This window comes from Protopterus annectens, chromosome 2.part0 (genome assembly GCF_019279795.1).
Source record: "Protopterus annectens isolate FY-2018-M chromosome 2.part0, PAN1.0, whole genome shotgun sequence".
Taxonomy (NCBI): domain Eukaryota; kingdom Metazoa; phylum Chordata; order Ceratodontiformes; family Protopteridae; genus Protopterus; species Protopterus annectens.
The window spans coordinates 1,870,700,701-1,870,714,419 of record NC_056728.1 but is presented as its reverse complement, the minus strand read 5'-3'; the positions used below and the strand labels follow the sequence as shown (position 1 = coordinate 1,870,714,419).

The following is a 13,719-nucleotide window of genomic DNA, read 5'->3' as shown; positions in this document are numbered from 1 at the left end:
CTTCCTTTTTTTGGAGGATAGCATCTTGGTTTTGTTGGGGATGGCATGATCCATGCACTAGTGTATGTGCTTATACAGTGCATTTGTGTAAGATTCAGCAGTTGTACCTCTATCTTCCGTCTGCATGGGTGTCGTGAAGTTTACCACTTCTGTCTTAAGAAGCATGAAGTTGGCTTTGGAGTAGTTTTTGACATTTGTTTCCTTAATGGAGGGTGGGGTGGGATATGGATGTCTAGGGTGATTAGCTTGTGGTCAGATCTGACCAGCAAGGAAGTGACCTCTAGCATGGAACATCGGTCACCCATGTTGGTAATGACCAGGTCCAGGATATTGCTGCCCCTGGTGGGGGTGTGGACAACCTGATCCAAGGCGTTGGAATTTATGAATTTCAAAAAATGTTGAGTGAATGAGTTGGTACATGAGTTGTTTTCCCAGTTGATGGTGGGGTAGTTGAAATTGCCCATAATTAAGGTATTGGGTTGTACCTTAATATTTTCCAGTATCTTAAGAAATGAAGAGTGGGAATCCTGAGGCATGGTGGGAGATCTGTAACAAGCTAGAACCTGGATTGCAGTCTTGCCCAGTGTTAGTTGCACTTGGATAATTTCGGATGCATTATGTTGAGCAACTAGCCTGGAGGTGTGGATATCCTTAATGAATATGGACACGCCTCCGCCTTTAGTGTTTCAGTCCAGGTTAAGTGGCCGAAAGGTGTGGTATGAATTATAGCATGGTATAATTATGCAGCCTTGAACCAAGTCTCTGTCACTGCACATATGTTGATGTTCTCCATTTTAAGGAGTGCCTTGAATGAGTGCATTTTGAGGTTTAGACTTCTAGCATTGAGTAGCATTACCCTCAGAGTTTGCTTGCTTGTACCTGTTACAGTGGTGAATTTAGCATTTGAACCTTGCCTAAAAAAAGAACTATAGGGCTGGCAAGAGCCTTAGCCAGTATCTGGAATCCCATAGGCGACAGGTGCAGGCCATCTCTGGCAAAGCATTGTGTTCTGTCGACTATGTCTTCCCAGGCAGACAGATACTGGATCCCGTTAGAATGACACAAGAAGCTTAGCCAATTGTTGAAGTCAATCATTTTGTCCTTGTACTGTGGTATAATTCTGGGCATTGGCAGGATGCTACTCAGGTCTAGGGTCATACCTGCCTGGGCTACAAGATCCGAGAGCTCCTCCATGTCTCTTTTCATGAAGTCCAAGGAGGTACATCTCGGGTCATTCACACCAACATGGACAATGACAGAGTCATATTTGTACTTGTTGTGGAGTGACCTGAGTGCGTGCATTATGTGGTGGATCCTGGCACCTGACAGGCAGCTGACAGTAACTTTCTCCTTGTTTAGCCTGGTGTGCGGGACATCAGTGTACCTGACTATAGAGTCACCTATGACTAGTGTGTTGGGTATGTTGTTTTGCATTATGGGCTGAGGTTGAGTGGCATGCTGATTTTGTGGGCTATGTGTCATTTGGGTAGTGTTGGGGGGGGGGGTTGTCTGCGTTTCAGCTTGGGAGGCCTCTGTTGCTTGGGCAGATCTTTATTGAGAGCCTCTGTGAATGTGGGTGTGTGCTTTGTGTTTCTATGTGTGGGTTTTGAAGGACTATGTGTTGAGTGTGGTGTGGTACAGGTGTTAACCTTCTCCTCTGACTGTCTAGTCCAATCTTGGCTGGTGTGAGCTTGGCTTCCAGTTTGGCTATAGAAGTGCATCTCTCACAGGTTGTAGTGTTGGGTGTTAGGAGGAGAGGGTTGTCAGTGTACATGAGGCAGTTGGTACATTGTCCCAAGATGCCCAGATTCATCAGGTGGACAGGAGAAAACACTGGGATCTGACCCATGGACATGCCTGGATAGGTGCTGATTAATATGAATACTAAAAACTGTTTTTCTCTTGACGAGTGAGGAAAGTCAAGTGCTGTAGTCATTTGTAGTTTGTTTAATGCTTACAACAAGTTCTGAGCAAGTACTGAGCACAAGGAAACAGTTTTGAGTGCTGAAACTAAAAATCTGGCTAGTTCTACCTAAAACTAGCCAGTTTTTAACACCAATCCCAAGAATGGAAACAGGCCACAGCCTATTTGGTGATCCATGGTCTTGTCCCAGATGATTAGTCTAAACCAAAAATAAGCAGGGTAGACCAAGTGTACGGATTAAACCAAAAACTTGTGAAGTCCAAAACGAAGAAATCCAGCACAAAAGAAGATGAAGGTTCCAAAGTTTCATTGTGGCAAGTTCTAAAAAATAAAAAATCCACAGCAAACCGGTTACGACTGAAAGTTCAAGCCTTCTTCAGTGCAAAAGAGAAACAGAATAGAGCAAAACCCTGATGCTTGCTTATATATGTATACTTGAATTGGCATAATCAGCTAAATGAACTAATTAGAATGTTTAATCATTGTTTAAGCAAAATACCTAATCATTCAAAGCTGTATTTAATTTAACTCATTCAGACCTGGTTTAAATAAGGCACCAAGCCTGATTATCCAAGAGGATTCTTTCTTATTTAATATATTATGACAGCCAGCTTTGGATGTTCTATTCATTTGAATTTTATCTATAATGGTAAACATAAACTTAGCATTTTGGTGTGTTAAAGTGTGTTTATACAGAGCATTTGAAATTCTTTTGGTTCTAATTTCACTTAGATGTTCACTGATGCGATGTCTAAAGGGTCTGGATGTTTGTCCAACATAAAATGCAGAGCAGTTACCAGTAACTAAATAAATAATCCAGTTGCTACTACAATTTCCAAAACACCTAATTTGGTAAAGCTTAGAAGTGTTGCAACTGGTAAACTCCTATGTTTGAAATTTATGTGGACAAGCACTGCAATGACCATATGGGACACAACCAATTAATGTGTCCCCGAATAAAGTTTTTTGCAAAGTAACCAGTGGGTAATGGTGTTTATAGTGCATTAGATACGAATTTATTGTTCTACCTCTTCTGTATGAAAATGAGCATCGAAGGCCAAGAATTTCATTCAATTGGTCATGAGCTAGCAAAATGTCCCAATGGTTGTTAATGATGCTTCTAAACTTATGAGTGTTTGCTCCAAAAGTGGTTACTAGTCTAATGGGCTGTGATTTTTGTATATTAACATGACTATTCCTTTGTTGGTATACTAAAAGGTGAGATCTTTCTATTCTACCTCAGTAATGGTATGAGAAATACAATCTTTACGATACCCCTGGTAAGCAATCTATTGGTTAGGTCATGTTGGCATATTTGAAAATTTTGTTCAGAGGAACAGATATGTTTGGTATGTAGATATTGTGATTTTGGGATGTTGTTTATGATGTGGCGGGGGATGATAGCTGGAAGCATGTAAAAAGGTGTTATATTCTGGAAATTTTCTATGTACCTTGGTCTCCAAGGTATGATCATGCTGTCTGGTAATAATGACATCCAGAAAAATAATTTCCTGATATTCAATGTGCAGAGTAAACTGAATCCCCCATTTATTCTCATTAAGATATTCAATAAATTCCTGCACATATGCTTGATCACCCCGCCACACCATCCAACAATCATCCAGATAGCGTCTCCAAATATCCAACTGATCGAGAAAATGATTGTGGCTGTCATCATATATAAGTTGTTCCTCCAGATATCCCATAAACAAATCAGCATAAATGGGAGCAAAAGATGCTCTCATTGCTGTGCCACGGACCTGCTAGTATGTCTGACCTTGAAATTGAAAGACATTCTTGGTTAGTACATGTTTGGTTAAATATAAAAGAAGTGTATTGAAACCAGGGGAGTAAAGTTTGGATTTTTCTAGCCAATATTAAATGGCCTCTAGTCCCGCCCAATGTGGTATACTTGTGTAAAGAGAGGTGGCATAGAGCGTGCATAAGTACCATTCAGGTTCCAATTGTGCATCTTGAATTATATTAAGAAATTGAGGGGTGTCTTTTAATCTAGACCTAACCATGGATAGTAAAGATTGTAAATACTCAGTGAGGAAGGCAGATAAAGGTTCAGTCAAGGATCCCCTCCTAGACACAATCGGTCATCCCGGAGGACAGTTGGAATTTTTATGTATTTTAGGAAGTAAATATAAGTATTGAGGGATGGGATCTGATACTTTCAGCTGTTTGCAAATCTTGTCGTTTATAATGCCTTCCTCAGTGGCTAGGTCTAAAAAAGAATCAATTTCTTTCTTAAAATTGGGAGTAGGGTCAACAACCATAGGTATGTAAAAACAACGGTCGGACAGTTGTTTGTCAGCCTCAGCCTGATACAAATCCCAGTCTATAACCATGATGCCACCTCCCTTATCAGCTGGTAAAATGACTATGTCAAGATTAGGACTTAGATCATGTAGGGCATTTTGTTCATCTTTGGTCAAATTGTATCTCATCAAATGATATTCATGAGAAAAGTGTAAATCTTTCAAAACACATTCCTTGAAAATAGCCACACGTCGGTCCATAGGAGGTTGAAAATTTGATTTACCAAATTGGAAACCAATAGCTCTTTGAGTGTTGGTTGTGTCTGAAAAAAATATTTTGAGGTTAAGTAATCTACAAAAATCATTTACTTCATAGACCAAAACATGTTCAGGTACAACAAAAGTCGGTACGAAGTTTAAACCCTTGTTTAGCACTTTATTTTGTATATCAGACAACTGGTATGAAGCGATATTGTGCACATCATTTACTGTGTTACAATCTTCTGTAATAATTGTTGGATGTTTGATATATTTGTGTTTTCTGTGTTCTTGTCCCAGATGATGCAAGGGTCTGCAGGCTTGTAAACTTTTCTGGTAAATGCCTCGAATAGCAATCAGACCAATCTTACTCTCACTAGGATCAGAATATGAGCACAGATTCTAAGATGTCACCTATAAAGCAGTTATTAAGCTTTCTGGTGATGAGCAGTCTCCAGGAAATAATGTAACTGCACTCCTTCACTCACCAAGAGAAAACAGAAGTACTAATCCCAAAATGACTACTGAGAGGACGAATGTGGGCTCTACGAATAACTGTTGGTCTTGCAATAGATGCTTAAAGGTAAAATGAAAAAAAATGGTTTATGCTAAACACTACAGTGTGCACTAGAGGAGTTAGAAGTGAAAGCAGGTAACTTAAGTTTTACCTGTCTAAAAGTTAAGTTTTAGTGGTGAGTCACTATTTTTAAAATGGCAAGATAGACTGCAAGGGGGTGGTCACTTTTGTATTCCGGTACTATGGAATACAGTAGGATGGCCAATAAATTTAAATAATTGAAGTGGAGTGATTTCTCAAAATGATAATTTTGTACTTACTCACACCAGCCAATAAAAGCAGAGAGGAGATGAGATATATGGTCAAATTAGCATAAGAGGAAGGCAACCAGAAATACAATGGTGTTTAAAAACACAACAGTAACCATGTGGGAGGGTGAGAAAAATTTCTGTCTGACTCGCAAGAGACAGAGTTGTGTGCCTCTTTTCAAGTTTTAGTATGCAGTTAAAAGCAGAATACAAATAAAACACAGTGGAAAGAAAACAAATCACAGTATACAAAATAGAAAAAAGCAATAAAGTAATACAAAACACGACAAATAAAAAGCAAACTAACCTTTCCCTCACAGCAAACTGTAGCAGAATCTGGGTGAGTCTTTCGAGTAAAGGACAAGGAAACTTCTTCCTGGTATCATGCTTTGATTATTTATCATATATCAGGTAAGCAATCCCACTTCTTGCCTTCTCTTGTCAGCTTCAGATTTTTTGATCCATGTAAATTAACTCCTCTCCCTCACTTTGTCAGCCTGTGATTTTTTTATACCCACATACACTTACACAAACACACACACACACACACACACACACACACACACACACACACACACGTATGTAAATACATATATATATGACAAGTTATAATTTCTAATATGATCACTCAATCATAAATTAGTAAAAAAGTGGTTTTGCTGGGGGCAAGCCACTGCATCCTCAGCATGGTTACTGCATACGTATCCTTTGATAGCTTATTTCTTTTTTCTTTTGAGAAGGGAGTACATTCTGAGACCACTTCACTGAGCGTGTATACGTTTGCATGCATCAGATCACAAGTGTTATATATACTGGATACCTCAGGTGAAAGTTCCTTACAGAAATTATGTCAGTTATGAGGAAAGTACTATACAGACTCAGAGCAATAACTTGACTGATGGCACTAGAGGGGATAGTTACCCCTTCCACACTAAATATAAGAAAAGATGTTTTCTTGGTAAAATTAAGAAGAGTTCTGGACATCAATTTCGGTATTCAGGAAAAGCCACTTACAGTGCAGGTTCCTGTTTACAGCACCTAAGACTGATGACAATGACAAGATTTTATATCCTCTAAATATTATCAAGCGATGATATATGGTTGGCAAACTGAGAAGAAAGAGTTAGGAAAGTGGCCATAGACACTTTTTAATCTTAAATGACAATTGTGCCTTCCAGCAGTATATAATTGATGCACCCCTCTTATGTGTTATAAATGTTTTTACATTCTTTTACATTTTTACAAGAGCACCTGCATTGCTACATCCCTCTTTAATTTCATGTAATCTTTCTGTTTTGTAAATAAAAAACTCAGATAAAATTAGGGTGGTTGGAGAAATGTGTCACAGAGTATGGCATTACAACTTGAAAGTGCAGTTTGTCAAAATTTTAAACTGAAAAGCAAATACATTAGTTAACTACTTCAACTACAAAAATTGTGAGGTGACATTCCAAATTGTGTCACACAGTTCTCAATGTTTTCTGTATCATTTTACTAAACCAAATGTGAACTGGTGGTGAACAGAAATAAATGGGAGTAGCACACAAAAAAGTGATGCACAGAAGTCATCTTAATACTGCCAAATACATTAAAGACATACAATAAATGGATAATCACTCATCATTTGCTTCATATATTTCTAAAACATCTTCATGGAGTTGGGGTCATAGACAGACTGTGTAGTAAGATGTGAACACTTGGCCCATCACTGACCCCCAAGCAGATTGGCACAGGCTAGCAGCAGTTTATAAACCCATGTTGCATTGCAGTCAGTGAGCCCAGATAATTAAAGACGATATATGCAAATGAGGAGTAATGGCATGCAAATGACAAGTGGTGATAAAATGACATCCTGATGACATTCCTATGTAAGTAAGATGAATGCAGTCACTGTTCATAGACATATAAACAGGAAATTGCTCAGCTCACCAGACTCTAAAGGGTTAAAGCACACCAAGACCTGTACATATTGATGGTACATAATAGGAATACTTACAATCGCTGTGATCTTCTGAGATCCTCAAACTGTAATCCTTAGTTCTGGCAATTCCGAACAATTTGCATGACATACCCCACAGTACCACTGTCAGTGGCACTGTAAGCAGAAGATTTACCATAGCTTCAGTTATCAAGAGATTAATCATGACTTTAGAGTCGATCAGGATATTCTACGGTTTATGGTTGATATGTCATTCACAAATGGAATTAAAATCAATGCATGCCCTTCCAGTGTCTGAAGAGGAATAGGTATGTGTGGGTCTCGCCATTCTTCCTATAGGGATTTTTCAGAGATCAGTTGGAATGTACTGACCATTTCACAGGCTTCTATGTCCAGAATACAGAATGTGTTCCTCAATATAATGCTGTTATATGTAGAGGAGCAGAGATCATTTCATACCAGACTACAAGTCAGACATAACACCATGGATGCCTTCTCTAACATTGTCTACAAACCTGAGGTACTGCGTACCACAGACTGCACATCTGTAGTGATAAATTCTCCATCCTGGCCGTCTCTCACAAAGGTTTGTGAAGAGGAAAATCCAGTCTTCTATAAACCACTAGGTAGTATGCAACGTGTATGGGACTGTTAGAAATCTGCCCTCACAACACCCAAACACTTCCCATGATGCATCTGTATGGTGCATATTACATCTATATTTCTACTTCTTGCATATGAAAATTGCACACGGTCATCTAGCTGGTTAGTCAGATAATGTGGTTAATTTAATTAAAAGCGAGGTGGGCATTATCATATGATAAACTGACTTTGTTCTATTTGTTGATGTGACAGTATCATGGAACCATGGGCTTCCTTTATAGCAAACTACAGAGTAATTTCACTGCTCAAGATCAGTTGTGGCATACTAAGGAAAGTTTCCTGTATTATAAAACACATAGAGTACAAACTTCAAAATAATGCATATAATGAAATTTTAAAACCTGTCTATCTATTACAGATCTGTACAGAATATGATGAATTTGTGTGACAGTGCACATAATATGTAATAATCATCCTATTTGTTAACCAGGCAAGCCCCGTAGACACACAGAGCAATATCTGGTGAAGTCACTTCCTGAAAATTGACACAATAAAGGAGGGCTGAGGGAATTAAACCCTGCACCACAGGAACTTGAGCTTGCAACATTAACCTCTGTACTAACTGACAAACATATATCACAATTAGGAGAGCAAGTCGTGCATGTGTTGCATTTAAATATAACTTTAACATTTCCAAGGTACTATATATTAATATTTGCCTTAATGTCACTGTTCACCTTTCCTCTGCAGAGATGCTTTGTCTGATTTTGTGTTTGGAAATCTAGAAAACTATGCAACATGAGAGGTGTTATATAGGAACAGGTGGGCACTATCTGATGCTTGTTTTCCAGGTTAAGCAAACCCAGTCTGGAAGCAATATTTTCTGTTTGCATTAAAATATAACTCTGTTTGTTTAAAGAACTGTTTTAAAAATAAACCCTTAATGATAAGTAAAACCTACTATCTATTCGCAAAATATTCTAGTGACAGATTTTCCTCATTTGTCTCTCTTACTTCTTTCCAAGGTTTCTGTGTTACATTCTTACATTTCCTTGCAATAATTCTTAGCTAAAATACATTTCAGCATAGCTAATATGATGGACTTGCCTTCTATGTTAATAACATCTTATTAGAGGGTATACAAGAAACACAATGACCTCAGCATATTTTGCAAAGGAAGTTCAGCAAAACTGACACGTTGTTGGGTTCAATGGTCCTTCCTCCCGCTGCCTCCAATGTTGTTGTACTGAATCCACCATAGTTGCGTTCTAATTGTATGTTTTTGTGTCCGATGTACTACACTGGAGATACAGACCATGATACTAATTTTCATCTGTTTATTCTTCCAACCTAATTATGATATTTGCACAGCTCCATCAGGGACACCTCATGTAATCAGAATGAGGTGAGATTTTAAATATCTGTTACCAAAGTAGCAGTCATAGAGAAATTGCTATTTAATAGTTCATAGGTAAGTCAGGCATCTACTAGTATTTGTGCAGTGCACTCAAGGCCTCAGGCACTGAAGCAGAAATCTGAGTGCCATAATAAACGGTTCACTGAGTTAATATTTCTTAGTTTAGTTTTCACAGTCTATATTATTTAGTACAATTAAGTCTGAAATGCTCTAAAGCAATGTTATTGTTTTATTTTCAGACTGCCTGAAGTACACATTTCTGACAATGGACCTTACGAATGCCATGTGGGGATTTATGACAGAATGACCCGTGAAAAAGTTGTGCTGGCTTCTGGTAACATTTACCTCAATGTGATGTGTGAGTAAAATAACTTGCAATCCCTGCTTTGCTTTTTTGCAGCATCTGCACTGTCAAAACCAGACTGTTTAACAAAGGAAAGTAACTAATACACCTGCTTGCTAAAGTTCATGTTGAAAAGCTATTTTGCTAGCAGCATTAATTAAGCTTTGTTATTGGGGGAATATGCTTTAGTAAGTGTAGTGATAAGGATTCAGGCAAAGTGGAGTGGATTTACATGAAACATGGTTCTACATGGAAACAATAAAGTGCTTTTCCCTTGCTGTCTCAGCATGGCTGTGCTTTTCAAAATGTGACTGTATTTTGTAATTGCGAATGTATAAATGGTTGTTTACAATCCAGTCTGGGTTCAGTACTTTGGTGAGGACTGTTTTCATTGGACCTGTCTCAGAGTTACATGGTTTATAGGTGTTCAATTACCCCTTCCCCCCATAATTTAAAGTATAAAAAAGCTCTATAACTCTTTGTATGTTATTTTGCTGTCGGGTTCTACTAAATTACTAGGACAGAAAATAATGTTATTTATGTAAGCAGCAGTATTATATCTGATATACTAGTGGCTTCGACCGAGGTCCTTAGAATAAAAATTAGATATTTTTTAAAAGTTAAGAATGCAATTATTCTTTCTGGACTGAAATCAAATTGTTTCAGATATTTTAGGTATTATATTTGTGAAAACTGAAAGAAGGAATGCATTCATTGGTTATATTATTCTAAGGCTTGAATGCCTACCATTCTGAAGCTTAAGGGCTACGATTTTTCCATCTTTCACATATATGTGTTAATTATGTTGCTAATTATGTTTGGATGTCTGGAGTAGGCATGTAGGTAATTACTTACAAATGAGCACCTTACTAATATCAGTGTGATCCAGATTCCTTTTTCTAAATGTAAAAGATACCAAATGAAAATTAGTAGCCACTTTTGTTTACGTGTTTGTCTGATGATCTGATCTATATTGTACAATCTTTGGTAATAGAAAAAAACAGTGGTGGCAGGCATTGTTAGATTTTGCTGCACATTATTGTTGCAAAATACTTATTGTATGGTTTTCAGTGTCTCTGATTCTGCAAAAGATGATCATGAAACAGAACTGAAGTGCTTGATGGGAGACATGACATGGTATGTATTACTAGTCAAAGTACATTATAGTACAACTCCCATATGAACTCCTTGTATGGTAATGTTTGCCTTCTATTGTTTATTTTACTTACTTTGACAACAATACATAAATACCATAACATTACAATATCATAAAAATCAGAAGTTCACAATGCATGTGAAAATATATAATGTTAGACAGCAGCATCTGGCTGAAAGCAAATATAGAAAACTGAATAAGTAATTAATCTGGGCAGGACAGTAGACTAGTAAATGTCAATAATTCAGATACTCTGAACCTAATAAATTGTAAGAAAGCTCATTACATAATTGATACAATCACTTGAACAAAAACTATATAAGGTATATCAGTTACTATATAGTCACTGGCCGAAGAGTAAAATTCCATGATTTTACATCTTACAGGCATAAGCCATCTAACCCCTGGATTTGATATGTACTATAAAGCAAGATTAAGGGAAGAGCTAATACAAAGAGAAGACATCAGTGCAAACTGATATGCAATGCAATGTCACATAGTCAGCTGTTTCACATACACACTAAATACTTCCATCAGTGATATAAATCCTGTTTTGTGCCAAGTAGCCAGATCATTTAAGCTTCTAGCTTAAATATGGAAACTGCCTTCATAACAGAAAACATGTTACCCTACTTAAACAAGTGAGCACAAAGGTTACATGAGGAGATCCGATCAAAGGCTTGTCTGTCTTTAGCATTATACGACCTGGTTATGGAGGTTATGGGTTAAATCAATGGTCCCTCTGCCTTTATCAGAGAAGGCAATACTAAGTGATGTTCCACAATACAACATGGGGAGTGTTTATGGTAGCCGTGTTTAAGATCACTTGCACAAGTATCGTGCTCATGCAAGTCCCACAACGTTTATCAAGTGGTTGTGTATTCCACAGTAAAACACTTGCATTTAGTGCTTTCAGGTTACCCTACTATTTAAAGGGAGAGCAATACCGATGATGAGTATATATCAGCTAATATTTCTACCTCTGGGGTTGTGATTTGAGTCCTCTGTAGTTTAATACTGTGTTAATGTCCTGGTGGTGTGAGTATTACCAACACATAATGTAATGAACTACTGGGTTACATCATGCATTAATCTAATTCCAGGTGTCACTCTAGCTACAGTCTACACTAGGGAGTTAGATCACAGATCCTGTTAAAATATCATACAGCATGCTTAAGGATTTCACACTTCTTGTTGATTTATTAGTGAATCACTAGCCAGATGTTGTGAATTACTTAACATATTCAGACAATGTGAATGTTCTAGTTTTATCGTTTCAGGATTATTGATACAATTTCCACAGACAGGTGTATGGATGGTTTATATATGTTCTTTATACAACTGCTTAGAAATGAACAGTATTTGGTTTTCAGTCACTTAAATATGCAGATATCTGTTTTCATTAAACGTTTGATTGCTCTTCTTAATAGCTAGATGTTATAGTTTGCTCATTCTTTTAGGTATGCATATTTTGGTATACTCAATATATTTATCTAAAATAAATTAAGATGATTCAAAGTAAGTCTAATCTGAGCAACTATGATTCAAGGTGAGTAGTGAAAAAGACTGCTCTGCACAAATTGTATGGTTCTGTTTGAATTTTCTTATTAAAATATTGTGAATAGGCTATGTATCAGTATCTGGATGATATTAATATATATTTTCATTACTGCATAGATCATACCTTAATGTTAATGCTGCATAAACCCAAGGAAGTATAGAGTATACATTTAACATTTAGCTGATTAACTAATCTGCATTGTAATATTCAGAATGTCTTGTCTATACTCAGTTCATAGCAGGGGATAAACCCTATTATATGTCCCTAATTTGCTGAAAATAAGTAAAGCATATTCAGTTCCTGCATAGTTACTTCTCTGGTTTAATACTATGTATATGCTTACACATGTTATATGCTCACACATGTTATATGCTCTCACATGCTATATGTTTACACATGTTATATAAATGACAGCAAGACTAGATGTTTACCATTGCATGTTTCTTCTCTGGTAGTTCTGCTCTCAGTTTACCATTTTTACCTAGGGATTATATCAATGGAGCATTACAGTACATATGTGTGTATGCATGCATTGATAATGCAGTCTTCACTGGCTTTGGATATATAATCCATATTAACTGTTGCATGTATCTTCAGATTAAGAGAGCATTTAGAATCCGCAAACTAACGCTGTTGTATCGCTACCTGCTTAGTATTATTTAATAAACCCTGCTAACTCCAGTGTCTGTGCCAATAACAAAGACACTGGCTATCATACCATTTCTATATTTTATTACCCACTTCTGTGTATGTGAATCAATGTATAGTCATCAATGGGGTGATCAGCACATTCCCAGACCTGTGCAGTCCAATGCAATGAAGCAAATGAAAAAAATGTTATATTTTAGTCTTCATATAAAGAAAGATATGTTAGAAGAGAGAGTTAATGAAGTATATAGTATTTATTAGCTATCTTGACTACATTCTTATTTTCTTTCATAGAGTTTATAATCTTGTCTGCCATCTAAGTCCATGCAGTAAGAAAAACACTTAGCTGGGAATCACACACTGAAAATAATTGAATGTGAGGCTGTGACTTTTTCTCAATGAAACTGCAAGTGTTTAGTGCCCAGGAGACTTATTTTTACACTGGAATGTGGTATGTTGCTGCTATCTGGGGAACAGTTGCTCAGTTTTACTACCACTGACAACATTTTGTAGCAGTATGTTTCTGAAAATCAGAAATGTTTTACACAAATGGCAAAACAGTCAGTCAGCACTGGCTGGCCATGGACTGTAAACCTTGAACGAGAACCTTTCAGATGTTTTAGTCTTTGGTTTATTTTCAGCATTATTTATTTACTTGTGTGCACTATGTTACTCACACTAAAAGTACAACCTATTTTCTTGCAAGACCCAGAATGTTATGGATAAGGCTAAACACAGCACAACTAGAATACTGGGGAAACTCCCCTGATCTCAATGAAAA

The 13,719-nt window shown here is 37.1% G+C and overlaps 1 protein-coding gene across 1 annotated transcript in view; it reads left to right on the top strand.

The window, feature by feature from the left end:
* LOC122792899 (immunoglobulin superfamily member 21-like) overlaps window positions 1–9,596 on the top strand; it is a 3,072,813-nt gene extending 3,063,217 nt beyond the window's left edge. The window contains exon 4 of the mRNA XM_044060458.1: window positions 9,470–9,596. Within this exon, the coding sequence (XP_043916393.1) occupies window positions 9,470–9,596 (127 nt within the window). The remainder of the gene's footprint in view (window positions 1–9,469) is intronic.
* The last annotated feature ends 4,123 nt before the right edge of the window (window positions 9,597–13,719 follow it).